The sequence below is a fragment of the Cupressus sempervirens genome, chromosome 8 (assembly GCF_028749045.1).
Source record: "Cupressus sempervirens isolate cs-2001-9-10 chromosome 8, ASM2874904v1, whole genome shotgun sequence".
NCBI classification, from domain to species: Eukaryota; Viridiplantae; Streptophyta; class Pinopsida; order Cupressales; family Cupressaceae; genus Cupressus; species Cupressus sempervirens.
The window spans coordinates 28140277-28157964 of NC_143125.1; the positions used below are offsets into that span (position 1 = coordinate 28140277).

The 17688-nt window shown below is 38.6% G+C and overlaps 1 protein-coding gene across 6 annotated transcripts in view; it reads right to left on the bottom strand.

The window, feature by feature from the left end:
* The window catches only part of LOC149541407 (uncharacterized), a 109754-nt gene that overhangs the window by 20366 nt on the left and 71700 nt on the right, over window positions 1-17688 (bottom strand). For 5 of the 6 annotated variants that reach the window (XM_089796677.1, XM_089796679.1, XM_089796675.1 and 2 more), the window contains 6 exons: window positions 12778-12974; window positions 12487-12574; window positions 12233-12368; window positions 11959-12014; window positions 11816-11872; window positions 11591-11734 (listed from right to left, as the gene is read on the bottom strand). In XM_089796677.1, coding sequence (XP_089652803.1) covers window positions 11591-11734; window positions 11816-11872; window positions 11959-12014; window positions 12233-12368; window positions 12487-12574; window positions 12778-12974 — 678 coding nt within the window. Of the gene's footprint in view, window positions 1-11586; window positions 11735-11815; window positions 11873-11958; window positions 12015-12232; window positions 12369-12486; window positions 12575-12777; window positions 12975-17688 lie in introns of all 6 variants that reach the window. The other variant, XM_089796678.1, reaches the window with a different exon arrangement.

The following is a 17688-nucleotide window of genomic DNA, read 5'->3' on the forward strand; positions in this document are numbered from 1 at the left end:
GCTGCAAATTGCCTCCATTATATTCGAAGAGATCCCTCTCTCTCCACACTAATCAAAGGTATTCTCCTCCCCAATGATGAAGTAGTTTCTAATTTTCAGTTTGCTGATGACACTGCCTTACTCATTGAACTATCAGACAAAAATGTTCGTAACATCATCAATGAGTTAGACCTTTTTTGTAGCGCCTTTGGTAGCAAGATATCCATTAGCAAGTCCATAATGCTAGGATGGCAAGATTCCCCACCCACTTGGTACAACACTTATGGATTCTCCTGGGGTGGACCTAATCTAATTGTCAAGTATTTGGGTATACCCTTCTCTGTATCTTCTAACCTAAACAATATGTGGAGTTGGGTCAAAAGTAAGATTGAGAAAAAGCTTGGAAAATGGAACAAGAATTACTTATCCTTGGCTGGAAGGGTGCAAGTATGTCAAAAAAATCTAGCTGCCTATACCATTTACTACTCGTCTGCATGGTTATTTAATATAGCACACATCAATTATGTTCAGAAAATTTTCAGAAGTTTCCTTTGGTCAGATGGTAAAGGCAATAAAAAAAGGCATGCAGTAAAGTGTGAATAGTGTCTTAGAAGAAAGGAGATAGGTGGACTAGGATTGAAAGACTTGAGATGGCAAGGATGTGCTCTTGCAGTTAAATGGGTAGCCAAAGCTCTTTAAGGCAATGAGCCTAGAAGGTCCTCATCAGAAATAACATCTCCAAAGGAGTCCCCCAACTAGGAAGATCATGGGAAAACCTTCACATCCATAACCTTTCTGGTCAATGTAAAAGAAGAGTGGGGGCGTCTGAGGTATTCAAGGCAATCTGGAAAGGATGGGAACAGACTAGGCAGTGGATAGGTGGTAATAAGAATACTGACAGTACCTCCAACTCTGTGGTGAGAAGTCCCCATGGTGGAATTTGGAAAGGAATGAGAAGCCATTAGCTCTGCTACAAGGATGCTCAGCCAAATACTGGAGTAAATGTGGTATATCAAAGTTCAGTGACTCGGTCAAAGACGATTGTCTGATCAGGTGGGAGGACTTAATGTCTAAGCATGCCCTCACCCCCTCTCATATTAGAACCTATAATAGCATAAAGGATGCCTGGTTCAATGTCGATCTACCCCTCCAATGTGGAGCTAATATCTATAGACTTCCTCAATTAAGTTGATCTGATGGCTCCCTGGAAATAGATACTAAAGCCAAAGTAATTTACAACTTGCTAGCAGACTCCTTAGTTAGTATCAACCACCTCAATGCTGTTTGGCATATTAATATTGACAAACCTCAATGGAATAAGATGCTTTATTATCTTTGGCACAGACATGTGGAATAAGATTACTTGTTTCCTGTGGCAAGCCTTGTTACATAGAATCCCAATCAAAATGGCTGATGGTAACCCCTTGTTGTGCACGGCCTGTCATCTTCCCGAATCTGTTAACCACATCTTGGTTGATTGCACCTTTGCCAAGGGGGTGTAGATGATCTTTGGTATCAAGCTAGATTATCACATATCTTTCCCGCATGTCATTACTGGTCATATCCCAGATTTACCTAACTTAATGTTATCTGGTCAGCTTTCTCTTCTTTATTAGTTTGGCAGTTGTGGATTATGAGAAATGCGGATATATTTAAGAGTAGACCTAGGGTTCTTACTAAGTCTCTACGGAGACTCATTATCAGATAAATTTGTGTGCAGGTCTCTATTATCTTCAAGGTCAAAGATCAGAAATACTAGCAGATTACAGAGGAGTGCACAAGGATCTTGAAGAGGGAGGACATAACATGTAATATCCAAGTGGAAAGCTTGAACATGCCAAAAGAGAACTGCATGATTCAAGAGATGTTGAATCAAATTAAGTTAACAAGGAGGATTGAAAATGAGACAGTGGGGCATGAGGCACCCCAGGTTGCTGAAGGTCAAGAGTGGGAGGCAGCCATGAGCAACCCCCTACACTTAGTACCTTTGCAAATATGTACTGAAGGTAGTGGCAAGAGACAAGAACCTAATACCATCGGTGAGCTACTAGACAGGATGATCCCCAATAACAGAGCAGAGAAATCCTTGGTCCTTCTTAATCATGCTTCAAAAATTAGGGCTAGAAGGAAACCAATCATTATTGTTACTCCTGTTCCGAGGCCTTTGGATGTCCCCCCTACAGCTATCCTCAATAACCCCTTCAACATCTGCTTCAAGTGGGCTGAAGGTTTCTTAGCTTTGACTGCCTTGTTTGAGGGATGATTGTCTCTAACTTCTAAGTACCTATGATTTAAGTACTTGCTTATTACTTTTTGTTGTTGACCAGATGTTTTGAAGGGTGTGACCTGAACTAGTCCAGATCTTTAATTGTCTGCTACTATTAGGTTTGAGACCTGTGTATTGGCGAACTATTTCGTGTGATGTTACTCTTCTTTTTGGCTTACTTATACTGAATATAAAAATAAAATAAAAGAGAGTTCTTCAGTATGGAAGGCACACATAGCTGCAACCAAAAACATCATCTCAGTATAACACTATTCACAATATTCTAGAGGGTGAACCATAAAAGCATAAGATTAAAGTCATGGAGTCACACATGACTTCCACCATGCCTAGTCATTGGCGCAAGAGCACCTAGGGTTTGTCCTTAAACCCAATGCAATTTCAGCTTGTAATGACCCTAGCCAGGTCATGAGTGAAAAGGACACTGGGAGGGTCTAACAAGTGCGTAGATAGATTTGATGATCAAAATGTGAAGCAATGTGAGTTTGCACACAAGTTGCCAAAAGTTGCCAAGGTTGGCCAAATTGGGCCAAATGTGCCAAATGACCCCACAATGCTTGGAAGTAGTAAAAATGTGGATAGACATGTTTCACGGACCATTTTGAGGTGTTAGTGGATTGACAAAGACAAAGTTGCTCAATGATTGAAAAGTTGTCAATGATAACATTGCAATGTTGCATGACAACATTTGTGCAAAATGTGAAAAACGCACATAGGTAGTATTGGGCTAGTTCAAACAATTAGAACATGTTGATTGAAGGTATTTAAGACCTTCTGTGGCATCGTAGACCAGTTGGAGGCCATTTGGTGTGATTCTCAATAGCAAACTAAGTGCATTTTACTGACATCTTGTCTACAATAGTTTGGAACTGAGCTCTCATGTGCAAGATGGATTGAAACTCTGAATCTTTCTTTCTACATAGTTAGTTTTCCTTGTTTTGTTGCTTTGTGCGTAGTGGTAGAAGTTTTTGAAGTGTTTTACATAGTTTAATAAAATTCAAACCTCAGCTACTAATTCAATGGTCCATCTAGGGTTTGAACAATAAAATGGCAATTTCATGAATCTCTGCCGTAGGATTTTCACAATCCTTGGAGACATGAAAATGTTGCTAATGTATAGCGTACCATATCAACTTGGAGACCTACAAAGATGACAAGGTCTTGCCCTAGGTGAGCTCTACTATAGCCCGACTACGAGCAATAGATGTTTTGAGTCTTGATCTTGTAGGAGTTGATTCAAATCTTCAATCCAAGAGTTTGGAGGTGTTTATAGGACTTGTTCAGAGCCTTGGTATTGAATTGACCTGTTGGCCAATCCATTTGAATGGGTTTTGGAAGCCAAATGTGAAAACAGTGTGTTTCCTTTGTAAATCAGCACATATTGTTGGATCTAGCCATTGTACAAACAGTTTGAGGATTGAAACCCTACAAAATCTTGTAGCCCTTCCCAATGGGTATCTGGATTGGTTGTTTGATTAGAGGCTTCTTTGGAACATTTTCAAAATAAGGTCCAAAAACTAAGGAGGTCTAACAGAGACCTAGTAGGGCTACTATACCTATAAAGAAGAAACTTTGAAATTAGTAGAAGCGTGGTATTACAAGCCAGCAAGATGATGTGATTAGAGATTGGAATGGAAAGTAAGGAAGCCCTAGAATCCTGCAAGGTACTTGTGTTAGGCACCTAGGAGGTTGGTTAAAAAACTTACTTCAATGAGTTAAAGCAAGTAGTTTGATCTTTCATTGGTAGAGAGTCCCTTGTGAATGTGGGAAGAGTACAGTGACTTCTCCAAGGGGTAGGGTTTAAGGAGAGAAACACTACAAGGCTTAAGAAGTAGCCTACAGAAGAGTCTAGTTGACTCAAGGATAGGAACCTCCCTATCACTCGCAAAGGGTGGATCCACCATACCTACTTACAAAGCATGGAACAAGGGGCACCATACCTACTCATAGAGGGTGGAATGCATTAAAGAATACATTTCCACCATGCTACACATAGAGGGTTGATCCACCACACCTACGCGCATAGGGTGGAATAAGGACTTTCACTACAAACTTCTCCCAAAGAAGAATGCATTAGCAACATGTATAAGAATGGCAGTTAGTGATGAACCTGCATAAGACACAGGTGATGGTCTTCAACTTTTTTAAGACCTCCCATCTCCACTTCTATTTTTAGGGTCTAGAGATCAAGATCGCATCCACTTACACTTAGGTTAAGTTCTTTGGAGCACAATTCATTTTGAGACTTGTCAAGCAACCCAAGGTCAATATGGGGTTGGGTTCCCTACCCATGTTGGAGAGATAGTGCTGCAGACATCACTTTCAGGACTCGTCACGCAACCCAAGATCAACACAAGGTTGGGTTCCCTGGTCATGTTGGAGAGACAGTGCTGCATACATCACTTTAAGGACACTACGTCCAAGTTGTCCCTCCTGGATTCCTTGGTCAGGTCAACAGTGCTCTACAGCTCTGTTGTGTGGGGTTCCTCCCTCCTAGACTCTAATCAACACTTTTTTAGGTGTCATCGGTTTGCTCCTCATAGCGTCATTCTAGTCGAGTCTAGGGCCCATCCTTTAGGCTCAAGGCCATCTTCAATCTGGTTTGGTTCCTTCACCACCTTCTGGGGTTTACCGATTCAATTGACAACCCTCACAGATACTCTTACATGGCCTATTTTTCTTTTGAGTTTGTTGTTGGTTCTAACTCTATTGGTCGGGCCCATTGTTGGTATGCCTAGGCCTCTTCTATACTAGGCTTGATAGGGATCGATATTGGGTTATTGGTCGGGCCCATTGTTGGTATGCCTAGGCCTCTTCTTTACTAGGCTTGATAGGGCTCGAGATTGACCATCTCACTCCCTTCTAGTTCTCACTAGATGCTCCCACTCATCTCTTTCCCTCTCAACAAGAGTTGAACGAGCATGTGAGACTTGGCATTTACAAGTAGTATATCATCACGACTTGGAGTAACCCTTTGGCAGGACTCCATTTGAGGATGGCCTTTTATGTTGAGCACTATATGGACATTCAAGATGGGGTTATCTTGCGCCCTTTCAATATGACTCCACGATGGACTCACACCCTTTGCATCTCTTTGGGCTCCTTTAGAGTCGGTTCCTTTAAAGTCGGTTCCCACCTTTGTGACTTGGCGGGGGTGGAAATGAAGATCTATTTCATCCTCTATTGCCCCATCTTCTACTAGATCAAGGGGAGGTTTCATTGCTTGTTTAGGAAGTGCAGGTCCCTTTCATCTTTCTTCAAATTCACCAACCAGCAGTGTCTTGCATTTTACCTCCAAGAGGCCACAGAGCTTCAATTCCCATTGGGTCAGGTTTCGGATCAGCTTATCACCTCCTTTTCCTCACCATTGTCTCATGCCCGAGGCACAAAGTGGCATCTCAACTCTCCTACTTCCGGGCACACCAAGTCTGTGAAACCTCACAGTGAGTACACTTGACAATGGCACCCCACCTCTAGCGGTATTTTGAGACAATCTGGGGCTCACTCTCACTCCAGACCATATCCTTTGGTGTTGGACTTCTTTCCTCCTAGGAAGGCCCAAAAAGGAATGTGCACTTTTCAGTTTCACTTCAAAACAACAGCAATGCATTCAGACACACATAACATACTCAATATAATGAAATCATCAACCACGAACTACACCCAAGTCTTTGTACATGTTACACCACAAATAACAATTATAAGATAAAAATGACACTATCCATAACTTAATTGACACTACCAAAGCAAAATATACAATGAATCAAAAACAACTCAAATGGCGTGACTCTTGCCATTCCAAGGATGAGCAAGAAGAAGAACAGTAGCACCCTTTTATTAAGACTAATCACTGTAAGCAACAAAGAAGCTTAATGAGGAATAGAGAGCAACGGTTGGCATCCAGCAATACATGACTCCATCAAGATAATAGTCAGCTGCAAGCACACTTGAATAATAATATGAAGGTGCCCAGTTAGCAGAAATTGAAACACCTGACACATCTAAGTGAGCATAAAGCCAAGAGCAGAAGAGAGAGGTTGAGACTTCAGTTTATATACATATGACAAGAAGTTTTATGAGATAAGCTGTGAATTATGAGAATAATATCAAACTGACTAAAGAGGTCAATTAATGCTTCAATAACCAAAGAATATGACCAAGATATGAAGAACTATAATATCCACGAAACTGCCAAAAGTTGAGACTAGAGAGATAAAGAGGTACGAACAGAACTTGCATAGTTTGAATGAACAGGAATATAACGAGAAGATCAATATCACTGCTACAATATTCAACACTCCTGTGGAAACTTACATAAATGTGACTCTAATCCTACAGATAGAAGGATAAAAGTGAACTCAAGTTTCAACTCCTCTCATGAGAGGGTGAAGGCTGACCTTGCTCTGGTACCATGTTAATGTTTTGCCCAAAAATAAAAATAAACAGCAATAAACAAAATGAAGAACTAAAAGACATATAAAGGCGCAACAATTTATCCTGGGAACCCTCCAAATTGAGGGCAAAAACCCAGTCACAACAGAAACAAATCTCTTTTATTAAATAATAATAATTCAAGTACAATGCTTTCAACTGAATATAATGCCTATCACAAAAAGCATGTCTCTTCTGTAAGAATCATGTCTTAATGTGATCAAAAAGAGTTAAACCTTGGCTAGAGGTATTTTGTCAAACAGTTGGCATGTAACCCCAGTGTTAAGCTTTGATACTGCTTATAAAAACTCTGATTCAAGAATTTATAGCAATATGACTAAGGAATTCGCACAGTGTAAGAACTAAGAAATAACAGTAATTAATTTATATTATTCTCCAATTAAAGCAGACCCATACAATGTTTCATCTATCTTGAAATATGAAGGAACAATTTCTGAATGCATCCATACATGCTTAATTATCTTTAAATCACTACACATGGTTTACAAACACAAAGAAAGTAAATTATGGAACCTGTAAAACAGCAGATGTTATTAGACCATACTACTCGTCCACGGCATGTTCTTCACTGGCCTCTGTTCTGAAGCTGCCAACACCCAATCATTCTTATATCCACACTAGCTACTGGAACTCACCTTAGCATGATGGCCTTGACCCATGGTATCCCTGCACTATCTACGTCTCTTCACTGATACTTGATAAGTGTCAATCCCTGCAGACAGTCGAATAAGCCATGCACAGATCTCCCAGTCCCTTAGAAGCATTGTGACGGTGAGAGACCCGTACTCCCCACCACAACCCACGCTTCTTGGAGGGTGACTGCCATAGTTATCTGAATGTCTTCCTCCTGTAACCGAGCCTCCACCTTTGGCTATACTACAGTACGTAAGTGCAAATAGAGCTTGTAGGGTTACATCAGATACCTTATATTCCTCCTTCTGCTCCTCCCGTGATTCTTGATCCTGCGTCTCTACCTTGTTGAAGGAGTAACCATTTTATCGAATATGCCTCTCGGCTAACATAAGAGGTCTTGTTTGAAAACAAATGCACTATGCTGTCCAGCAAATTCTGAATCTGATGTAAGTCTCACAAGGAAGACTAGGGCTACGTCCAGCTTCCAACTTCCTAAGGGGTTTCGTCCTCAAGAAGGTACAATCACATTTAAGCAGCCATTTAGGATTTGAATAATAACATATCTTTGTGGTGTCAATCCCAACGCAACTACTTCCTTTAATAACCTCGAAGTGAGGGGAGATGCGAAAACCAAGCAATGTGGGATAAAAGCCTATTTTGTCTTTTAGTCACTTTAGTCATTTTGTCATAAAGTGACTATAAATAATAAAGTACTTTATAAATCAACTTAATACAATAAAGTGACTTTAACTTAGAATTTCCCACTTAAATATCTCCTCTACTGAAACAAAAAAGACTCCTGTGACTGGCCAGCATCCTAAAAACAAATGCCGTTAGCCTATCCGGATGGAAAGATAGACCATCTAGGCGCCATTAGGTCTAGCGGGGAGAAGGGGACATTACATCTTCAAATAATAAAATGTCATATTTAAGATGAGACACCTGGCGCACCTTGAACGTCATATCGTGCTCACTTGATCATAAGGATACAAAAGAAATATCACCATAAATCTCTTCTATTGCAATATCAAAGATAAAGATCTCTATCGCAGCTATAATCTTCAACAATGTTAGTTATAAATCCTGATTTCACTAAGCCAACAGCAGAAGAGCGCCTCCAATTTTATGTGGGAGATTTGGAGGTCAGCATTGATTAATATGCACAAGGTATGAACTATGCTCGTAAGGATCTAGATTCTACGGTAATTTCTAAATAAGACACTCACTTTTGGTGGGGAAAGTGTTCTTACAGATTGCATGAATCGAAAGATTCTTTGGGCGATCAAAGTACTCATCATTGTGATAAGTTAAAACTTTTGCCAGGGAAAATTCTGAATGATCAGTTGGTAGTCACAAAGGAAAGAGTCGTGCAAGCACTATCAAGAACTAACAATGTTCATAAACCAATTGAAGAGCTTATTTGGAATCTTTAAAAGAAGGAAAGGAAGAATGGAGTGAAAAATGAAATTTCTAATGCACAGCTACAAACAACCAAGGAAGCATTAGTAAAGACAAAATTAGATTACTTGCAATTACTCGGGGACAGGCACATTGCTATCAAATTCCTTGAAGACAGAGAAAAGTAGATTAATGGACTTTGCTTGCAATTAAGTATGACACTCTACCAAGCCAAGAAGATGACAACCATGCCAAAAAAACAAGACAATTCAAGAATCCAAGAAATGCAGCTGATAGTTGAGGGGATTGATGAAATATGTAGGGAAGAATTGGTATCACAGGTTTCAGTTCAACAAAATGAAGAGATTGATGAAGCTCCAGAAAAATCAGTGGTAACAGACACAGAGCCCAGAAAATTGACAAGTCATAATACACAGGTAGAAAGAACTCTGGATGGAGAAAGCTAGACATGCTAAGATGATAGATGCACAAGCAAAAGAGCACTTGCAGAAAAAGGCAGAGGAAAATAAATTCTCAAACAAAACCAGAAACGAGTGCTCAGGATGAGGCTTTGTGATCACCTGAGTAAATCAAAAGTTGAATAATCAGATTCACATAGACTACAGAAATCAAATTCTTACGAGTTTTCTCGCTTTTCTTCTCACAAGGATATGATAATTTATAAGAATATCGTAAAAAGTTCACTATGACCATATTTGGAATTGGTAAGAACAAGCTGCATAGATTAGTGTACTTCATCTTATAATTTCAGGCTATGGAATGTTGGTGATGCACAAGCAAAAGAGCACTTGCAGAAAAAGGCAGAGGAAAATAAATTCTCAAACAAAACCAGAAACGAGTGTTCAGGATGAGGCTTTGTGATCACCTAAGTAAATCAAAAGTTGAATAATCAGATTCACATAGACTACAGAAATCAAATTCTTACGAGTTTCCTCGCTTTTCTTCTCACAAGGATATGATAATTTATAAGGATATCATAGAAAGTTCACTATGACCATATTTGGAATTGGTAAGAACAAGCTGCATAGATTAGTGTACTTCATCTTATAATTTCAGGCTATGGAATGTTGGTGAAGTACTCACTGATGACGCCTTGAGGAACAGTGTTTCTCCTACCTTATTGATGACTAATGTTGAAGATGATGTTCAAATTTGGGATACACAAATTTGCATGTTTGATAGAATATACAATACTTTGCAGAAAATCAAAGTCTAAACATAATTGCGCAGCAGATTCCTACTAAGGAATATATGAGATTTATTTGGGACCCCGGTATCTAGGTACAGATGACAGTTGATCGAGGGATTTTATTACTCGAGTACAAGCAATATCAGGATGGAAGCACTTATAATGTCCAATAGTTTTAAATAATGAATAAATGATAGTAAATATTTAATATTAGTGCAATATTTCTTAAACTAATATTATTTTAATTAATTTTTATAAATAATTATTATTTAATATTAGTCAACGTATCAAAACTAATATTAAATAATCAGTTATAAAGTTTGATTAATTTACAGTTCTGGAATGAAGTTATTTACGATAATCCTTTGGCTACAAAGAGACTCTAGGGAAAATGAAGAAAAAAGGTTGGAAATTGGATTAATTAATAAAATCATGTGAATAATACCCCCAAGTTGGGATTGCTAATCATTTCCTCAGTGAAGAACTGGTCTAATGGTTGTGGTGGGGTGTCATATCAAGGAGGAATGATCTGCCCATTCCGTATTATAACCATCTAATCTCTGTGAGAGAGATCTGTAGAAATATGGTGCAATGTTGGTGAATAAAGTCAAACTATGAAGGCAGTCCGAATACTGTCAGCGCAGAGTCTGTCAGAGGGAATATGAAAGTAGGAATTCGTCAGAAATTATGCTGCTGCATAATTCTTTGGCAAGCATTCCAAGGAAAACCACAGATAAGAAAAGATTAGTGGTGTCCTGCAAAATATGGTAAGCGACCACTGGTGATGTCTAATACGGATCTCCAGTATCGATGGTTATTGAAAGGCAAGAGTTGAATAACCAGTACCTATTAAAAGATGACATAATAAGCAGAGGAAGAAACGTGGATTGATTGGTGGTATGCTCTGTCAACAATCAACGCTGATGTGCGACAAATAATAGCCAAAGTTCTGTATTAAACAACAAACTCAGAAGTTAACAAATTTTGTAAAGTTAACCTTCTTTCCGGCGAAGAGGCAGTGATATGGAATGTGCACAATTCAGAGGCGGCTAGTACCAGGCAGATGATATTCCATCAGAGAGTTAACAAGGGTTTTGTCTCTAAATCTATTCCAAGATTTGACAGCACACTGAGAGTCATAGCAAACTACAGGATAGCAAATAACTGTGGTACATATATTCCTGAGAAATTAATCCCGAGGAGAAATTGGCACCCAGTTCTATTCTGAATAGATTGCGGCAGTCATCTGAATCTTATATTCTTCCATTCATCTAAACGGTGCACAATTTCTGTAGTCTTTTAATTAATTCCTTATGTAAATGATGATGAAAGATTAATAGAACAATGATATTGATTTGCAATCTGTGGAATAATAGCAGTAAAACTGACAGTTGTAACCAGAATGATTTTATATCTCTGCTATTGCTTGCTGGGAACGTAACTTGGGCATATCAATATTCACTTGTATGTGTAAAATGGTTTTCTACATAACCTAGCAATCTCTTGAAAGTTAATACCAAATTTTGACAAATTAATTACAAGAAAACTGTTGGTCAAAATTTTTTTGGGCAATGTTTGGAGTTTTAAGGGAAATCAACAAGGGATTTGACATACTTCTTAGTTTATGTACTTGCCTCATTTAGTTTTCGAATTTTTTCTGCCTCTTCTGCCTGTTTCTTCTCCAAATCATCCTTTGCTTTTTTATTCATTGCTAGAATTTGGCATCGCACATCAGATGTTATAGTAACTTTATGGCTGGCCCTCTCAAGATCAACTCTCTGCAAATGTCCAAACATGATTAGAAAACATTTGGATTTTCTTACAGATATCTCACCTAGAAACATGTGCAAGGTAATTACCTGTTTAGACAATCTGATCAGGTGACCTATCATTGTTCGTAACCGTTCCTCAACGCACTGCAAAGTGAACATGATATCAACTTTTTGAAAACATGGAAGCAGAACCTATAACTGCATATTTAGTCAAGACTAATATCATGTACCAGTGACAAGCAACGCTCACTGTCACTGCTAACATATCTGATACCATATTTTGCCACTGCCAAAGAGAATAAGGATTTATTAAGAAAATAATCAAATATCTCTTGTTTTAATCCATTAAGAAATTATATCATCAATATGAAACAAGACAAACATAATCCGCTTATATCTAGCAACCATTTCTAAATTTAAGTGTACTTAAATTGCCACAAGAATGCACATTCCAACAAATATCGTGTTCTCTAACTTGGCAAAAGCGAGTTTGAGAAATTATACTGATTCCAGCTAATTTCGCACGGAGTGATCCTTTTTGTAAAAAAAATCTCTCCTCCTCTTCTTGCACAACCTTTCTCATTGCTTCTGTTGCACGGCTTTCTTCTTTAGGTCCAGCAAACAACTGCTCTTCCTCTTCCTGAACACACAGAATGTAAGTAATTATCAAGAAAGATATGGTTTTATATCTACAGTTTATTACATGATCCATATAAATGTGCTTTATGTTGTATAAATGCGAGGAGCAGTTACAATACCCTTAAGTTCACTCCACTGACAGCAGTAACATCATTAAGTTGATCAATGCTTTGATCGAGATAACCTGCAGACACTTTTTGTTTTTTACTGCATTGCACAGAAAACCAAATCATCATATACAACAAGAAACACAGATGGCATCACTTCAAAGACAGAACAAAGAAATATTCCTTGTCCATGAAAATGAACATGACAAGTGCATATTGTGTTAATCTAATAATTATTATCAATGTATCTCAACATGTCTAATACACAGTGGCCAATAACAAAAGATGTGACTAAAGATTTACTTTGCAAGTTGCATGGAAGAGCCACTGGCATCAAAAGGCTTTTTCTGTCCGATCAACATTTTTTTGGGTGGTGTCTTGATCTGAGAGCCAGCCATTGTGGAAGGTGGTGTTGAAGGCACCTGAGGTCGCATTTGAACAGGCCCACTAAATCCAGACAATGTGTGGTGTAAAGTTGCAGCTGAAGTTGCCAATGGTGCCTGCCCAATATATATACTGGTGTTTTTAGAAAAGCTAACATGGCTGCTAAGCACTCACAAAAAAATCTAGACTAAGCAATGAACTAGAAACTGAAACAAAATAGTATAGCTTCAATTGACCACCCACTTGTGTCCATTCCTCAGATTTTCCCTCCATCCTTGCTACTGGTAGAAAACTAATATAAATTTTGAAAGAACATTAGAACATAGATCCTAAGGATGCTTGTTCAACCCTTCAGAGTCTGTTAAGAAACGTTCCCCTAAATTTTGTTATGGCTGAGGCTTTAATCCAAGGAGGTCCTCAAAGTACATACAAATAGGGCTTAATCATAATCTCTCTCTGTCTGGCAGGTAAAGCAAACACAAGTGGCTCTAAGCTGCTAGTGTACCCTAAAAACTCTTAGTTACCGATTCGTCAAACGAATCTGATTCAGGCATGTGAATTGGATCCGTGGATTCGTGATTTTTTTTTTCCAATTATGATTTGTGGAGGATTCGTGTATATATATGTGTGTGTGTGCGCGCGTGCGCTTTACATATACTAAAAAATGAGAAAAATATACATAATTCTAAAACTAAATAATTTCAAAGTATGAGTCTATGATTCTAAATCATTTCATAGTATGAATCTATGATTCTAAATCATTTCATAGTATGGATCTATGATTCTGGTATGAATCTATGGATCAAATCCATAATGATTATAAGAAAATAATCGGAAAAATTAATTAATTAATTAAAATTAAAAATCCGGACAAATCCAGCCACCGGATCCGGATCCGGATCCAGCCTCTAGGGCATGAATCCAGTAACTAAGCAGTCAATATAATCTACAAAACAATCAGTTGTAATCCATACAGTTGCACTCGTAAAAATTCAATTTACCTATTTACTATAATTAAAAAGTACAGTCATTTCTTCTATATCTGCAAGCTCTACCATTACAACAATATGTTTCTCATTTGAGGAGTTCAAGAATCTAAATGTAAATAAAAGATGTTTCATTTTTTGTGATAATTTGCTTGATCTTGAGTCACTACCTAGCAAGAATTTAAGAAATGCAACGCTTGACTATATATGCCACAAGGGTTGCAATGAAGTCAATTTGTTATGATAGAAAATAATAGCGATATGATGATTTACAGCTTCATATTTTGGTGGGCAATGTGGAAAGGTTCGTTGAGAGTAGTTATCTGTGAAGCATATCTAGTAATCATAAAAAAAATATTTTGACAACACAAAGCTGTATTCTGCCCTCTATATTGTAAGAAGCCAATCCAACAGAATTTTTAAGAAGCTACCAATCACCTTGAGAGAGTGAAAGAAGTGATCTAAGCTCAATCAACAGAAATTTTAGGAGGCTGCCAATCAACTTGTGTGAGAGAAAGAAGTGACTCAATGCCTAGCCAAATGATCTCCCTCTCTCCCCACCCCCCCGCACAAGGCCTTTACAAGACAAATAGCAAAGAGATTAATCTTACATCATCTGGAATTCATTTTGGCTGGCAGAGAGTAGTCATTTTTGGACAATATTATGGACTCCTCTGGACATTTTGCTACAACTTGTGAACTTTTATGAACCAAGACTACAATGGATCTTGGCTTTGACATACTAATAAGATGAAAGAAATCATGTTCTAAAGAAAATAATCACCATATAAACACCAACCAAACTGTTTTCCGAAAATCTTAGCACTTTGGTTAGCAAGTTTAATGGTCACTTTTGAACAATATTGCTAATTTTTTTCATTTTTTTTTTGTCGTCAGGAATGAAGTTGTTGCAAGTGGAGTCGTTTGTTTCCCGCTTTGCTCGCAATTTGAATCTGCCCAGGGCTCCATTTGCCCCTGCTCTATTATCCTTGGCCACAACAAAAGCCCTTGGGCTGGGATCTTCGGTAGGGGCTTCCCCTCCAATGGCTGTGTACTCTGCTAGGCCATCTGGGTGTGTTGCTCTTTGATCTTCTAACCCTCCTCTCTTTGAGTTGGGGTTTGGGTGTGCAAAGTCTGTCCCCTCTGCTCACTGTTAATGGCTCTAAGATTCTTGTTGCTCCAATTACTGGTGGAGGGGTCTCCACTTCTAGGGTGAAGGTTGGGGTTCCTCCCCTAAACTCTTTTACTGCTGGTGGACATAGCTACGCTAGTCCTGCCAAATCTAGTGCCACTACTACATAGGTGAAAGCTAGTTTGAGTTCCTGTGCCAAGACCTCCCCTGTGATGGTGTCTGGTACAACTGTGGGGGATAATGTAGCTTTCTACCAAAATTGTGGGTTGGTATGTAGATTCACTGGTTTTTCACCCTCTCTTCTCGATCTGCATCATTGGGTGAAGGATTGTTGAAGGTTGGGGTTCCTCCCCTAAAATCTTTTGCTGCTGGTGGGTGAAGCTATGCTAGTCCTGCCAAATCTGGTGCACTACAATGGTGAAAGCTCCTTCGAATTTCTATGCCAAGACCTCCCCTGTGATGGTGTCCGGTCCAAATGTGGGGGATAATGTAGATTTCTACCAACATTGTAGGTTGGTATGTAAATTCACTGGTTTTTAGCCCTCTCTTCTCAATCTACATCATTGGGTGAAGGGTTCTTGGAGATCTCAAGTCTAAAGTAACATCAAGCTTTTCCCTATGCAAAAAAGATCTTTATTGTTGGTTTTACTTTTGCTGAAGAACATGATTTGTATTGGGCAAACTGTGGGTATAGGGAAATCATTCTCTCTTGGCCAAACCCTAGACAAACTCCTTTAACCCTCTTATTGAACTGCACCATGAGTCCAATATGGGTTTGTCTCCTTAATCTTCCTCTTTATTTTTGGGAAAATTCTTGTTTTGAGACCATTAGCAACTGTATTGGTTATTTGTTAATGGTAGGTGAGACTAAGACTGCAATGGCCGCCTGTACCTTTGCTCACGTTCTAGTTGACATTGATATCTCCACATCCCTTTTGAGGGATGTGGTTCTCATGGTTGGGGACAAGTCTTGGACCCAATCGTTGGATTATGAGGTCCTCCCCTTTCAATGCAAAAAGTACTGTTCTACTCATAATATGGCTAAAGATTGTTCTCTCTTACCTTTTAAAGTTGTTGACACTTGGTGAAATGGCAGAAATAATGATCATTTGAGTATCCTGGTCTCTGACTCCTCTACTAACCCCTCTTTACAAGCTAATGATGTCTCCCCCAAGGTGGTGTTGATTACGTCCCGGTGGATCTGAATCCCCCTCCTATTGTTGTTTCAGCCCCCTCTAGTAGCGTAGACCCTTGTTAAAGTTAGATGACACTTAAGACTGCAATGGCCCCCTCTACCTGCTTGCATTCTAGTTGACATTGATATTTCCACATCCCTTCTAAGGGGTGTGGTTCTCATGGTTGGGTACAAGTCTTGGACCCAATCATTAGATTATGAGGGCCTCCCCTTTCAATGCAAAAAGTGCTTTTCTACTTGTAATATGGCTACTGATTGTTCTCTCTTACCTTTTAAAGTTGTTGAAACTTGGTGAAAGATCAGAAATAATAATCATTTGACTATCCTAGTCTCTGACAACTCTTTACAAGCTAATGATGTCTCCCCCAAGGTGGTGTTGATTATGTCCCGGTGGATCTGAATCCCCCTCCTATTGTTGTTTCAGCCCCCTCTAGTAGCGTAGACACTTCTCTGACAGCAACTATTCTTAATCTGCCCCAGCCTTCAACTATTAATGTTTAGCATTGCCAACACTTCGTTCTTGGGGTTATTGTCCATTCTCTCTTTGGGGGCTCCTCCACCCTCCTCTTGTGGTAGGAACACCTTTCACAGTATTCCTTGTACAGTTGTCCAACGGCAAAAGAAAAATCACTCTATAAACTCTCATTCTCCTCTCCATGGGCATCCCTACTATCTATAAGGGGCCAGGAGGTGATCGGATCCGATTGATTTGGAGCTGAGTTGTGTACCTACTCTTGATGTATGCTACTAGTTCTGTTGCAATTCTGGTGTCAAATGTCTTCTTTGACCTCATTGTAAATAATTGCATTGGTTGGTGGTTTTAACACCTTGGGGCTATACTGGTGTTTAGAAATAACACCCTTGTTTTGCTACCTTTAATTTCAAACATTGTGAACTTTCCATATAATAAATTAATATGAAAATATTTAGCATAATGGTCATGTAAGAAACCTTAGTTCTTTCAGTTATTTAATTAAATCAGTAACTTTCTACTCTATCTTTAGTTCTCAATCATTTCCATACTAGAAAGATCTTTTGTAATTGTTTATTTAACGAGTATTCCTCTCCTTTGTTTAGCATTGAACAACAATCAAGTATCATTTCATGGTATCAAAGCAAAGGTTGTCTTTTTGCAAATTTTTCTAATAAAATTTGTAGTTTACCTTAAAAAAATGAAGAAATTTCTACTTTGCTCCCCAATTTCTTTTAAACCAAAAGAGGTTTTTTGGCAGAATTATTTTAATTCCCTGAACATTTCGTAATGAAATTTTTCGAAGATTTTGAAGAACTTTTGGTCTATTTTTTGTTTCAAGAAAACTCCAGTATTTTTTCCATGGTTTCCTAAAGCATCGCATTTTTCAAATCTTGGACGGGTTTTATACATTATTTTCTAATGTAGAATGGTTTTGTTTTTTTTTGCCAAAAAGATGGGTATGGTTTTCTTTGTCATGGGTTTGCCGGTTTTTTTATGATTAAAAAAAAAATATTGGTTTTTACCATCCTCCCTTAAAACGAAG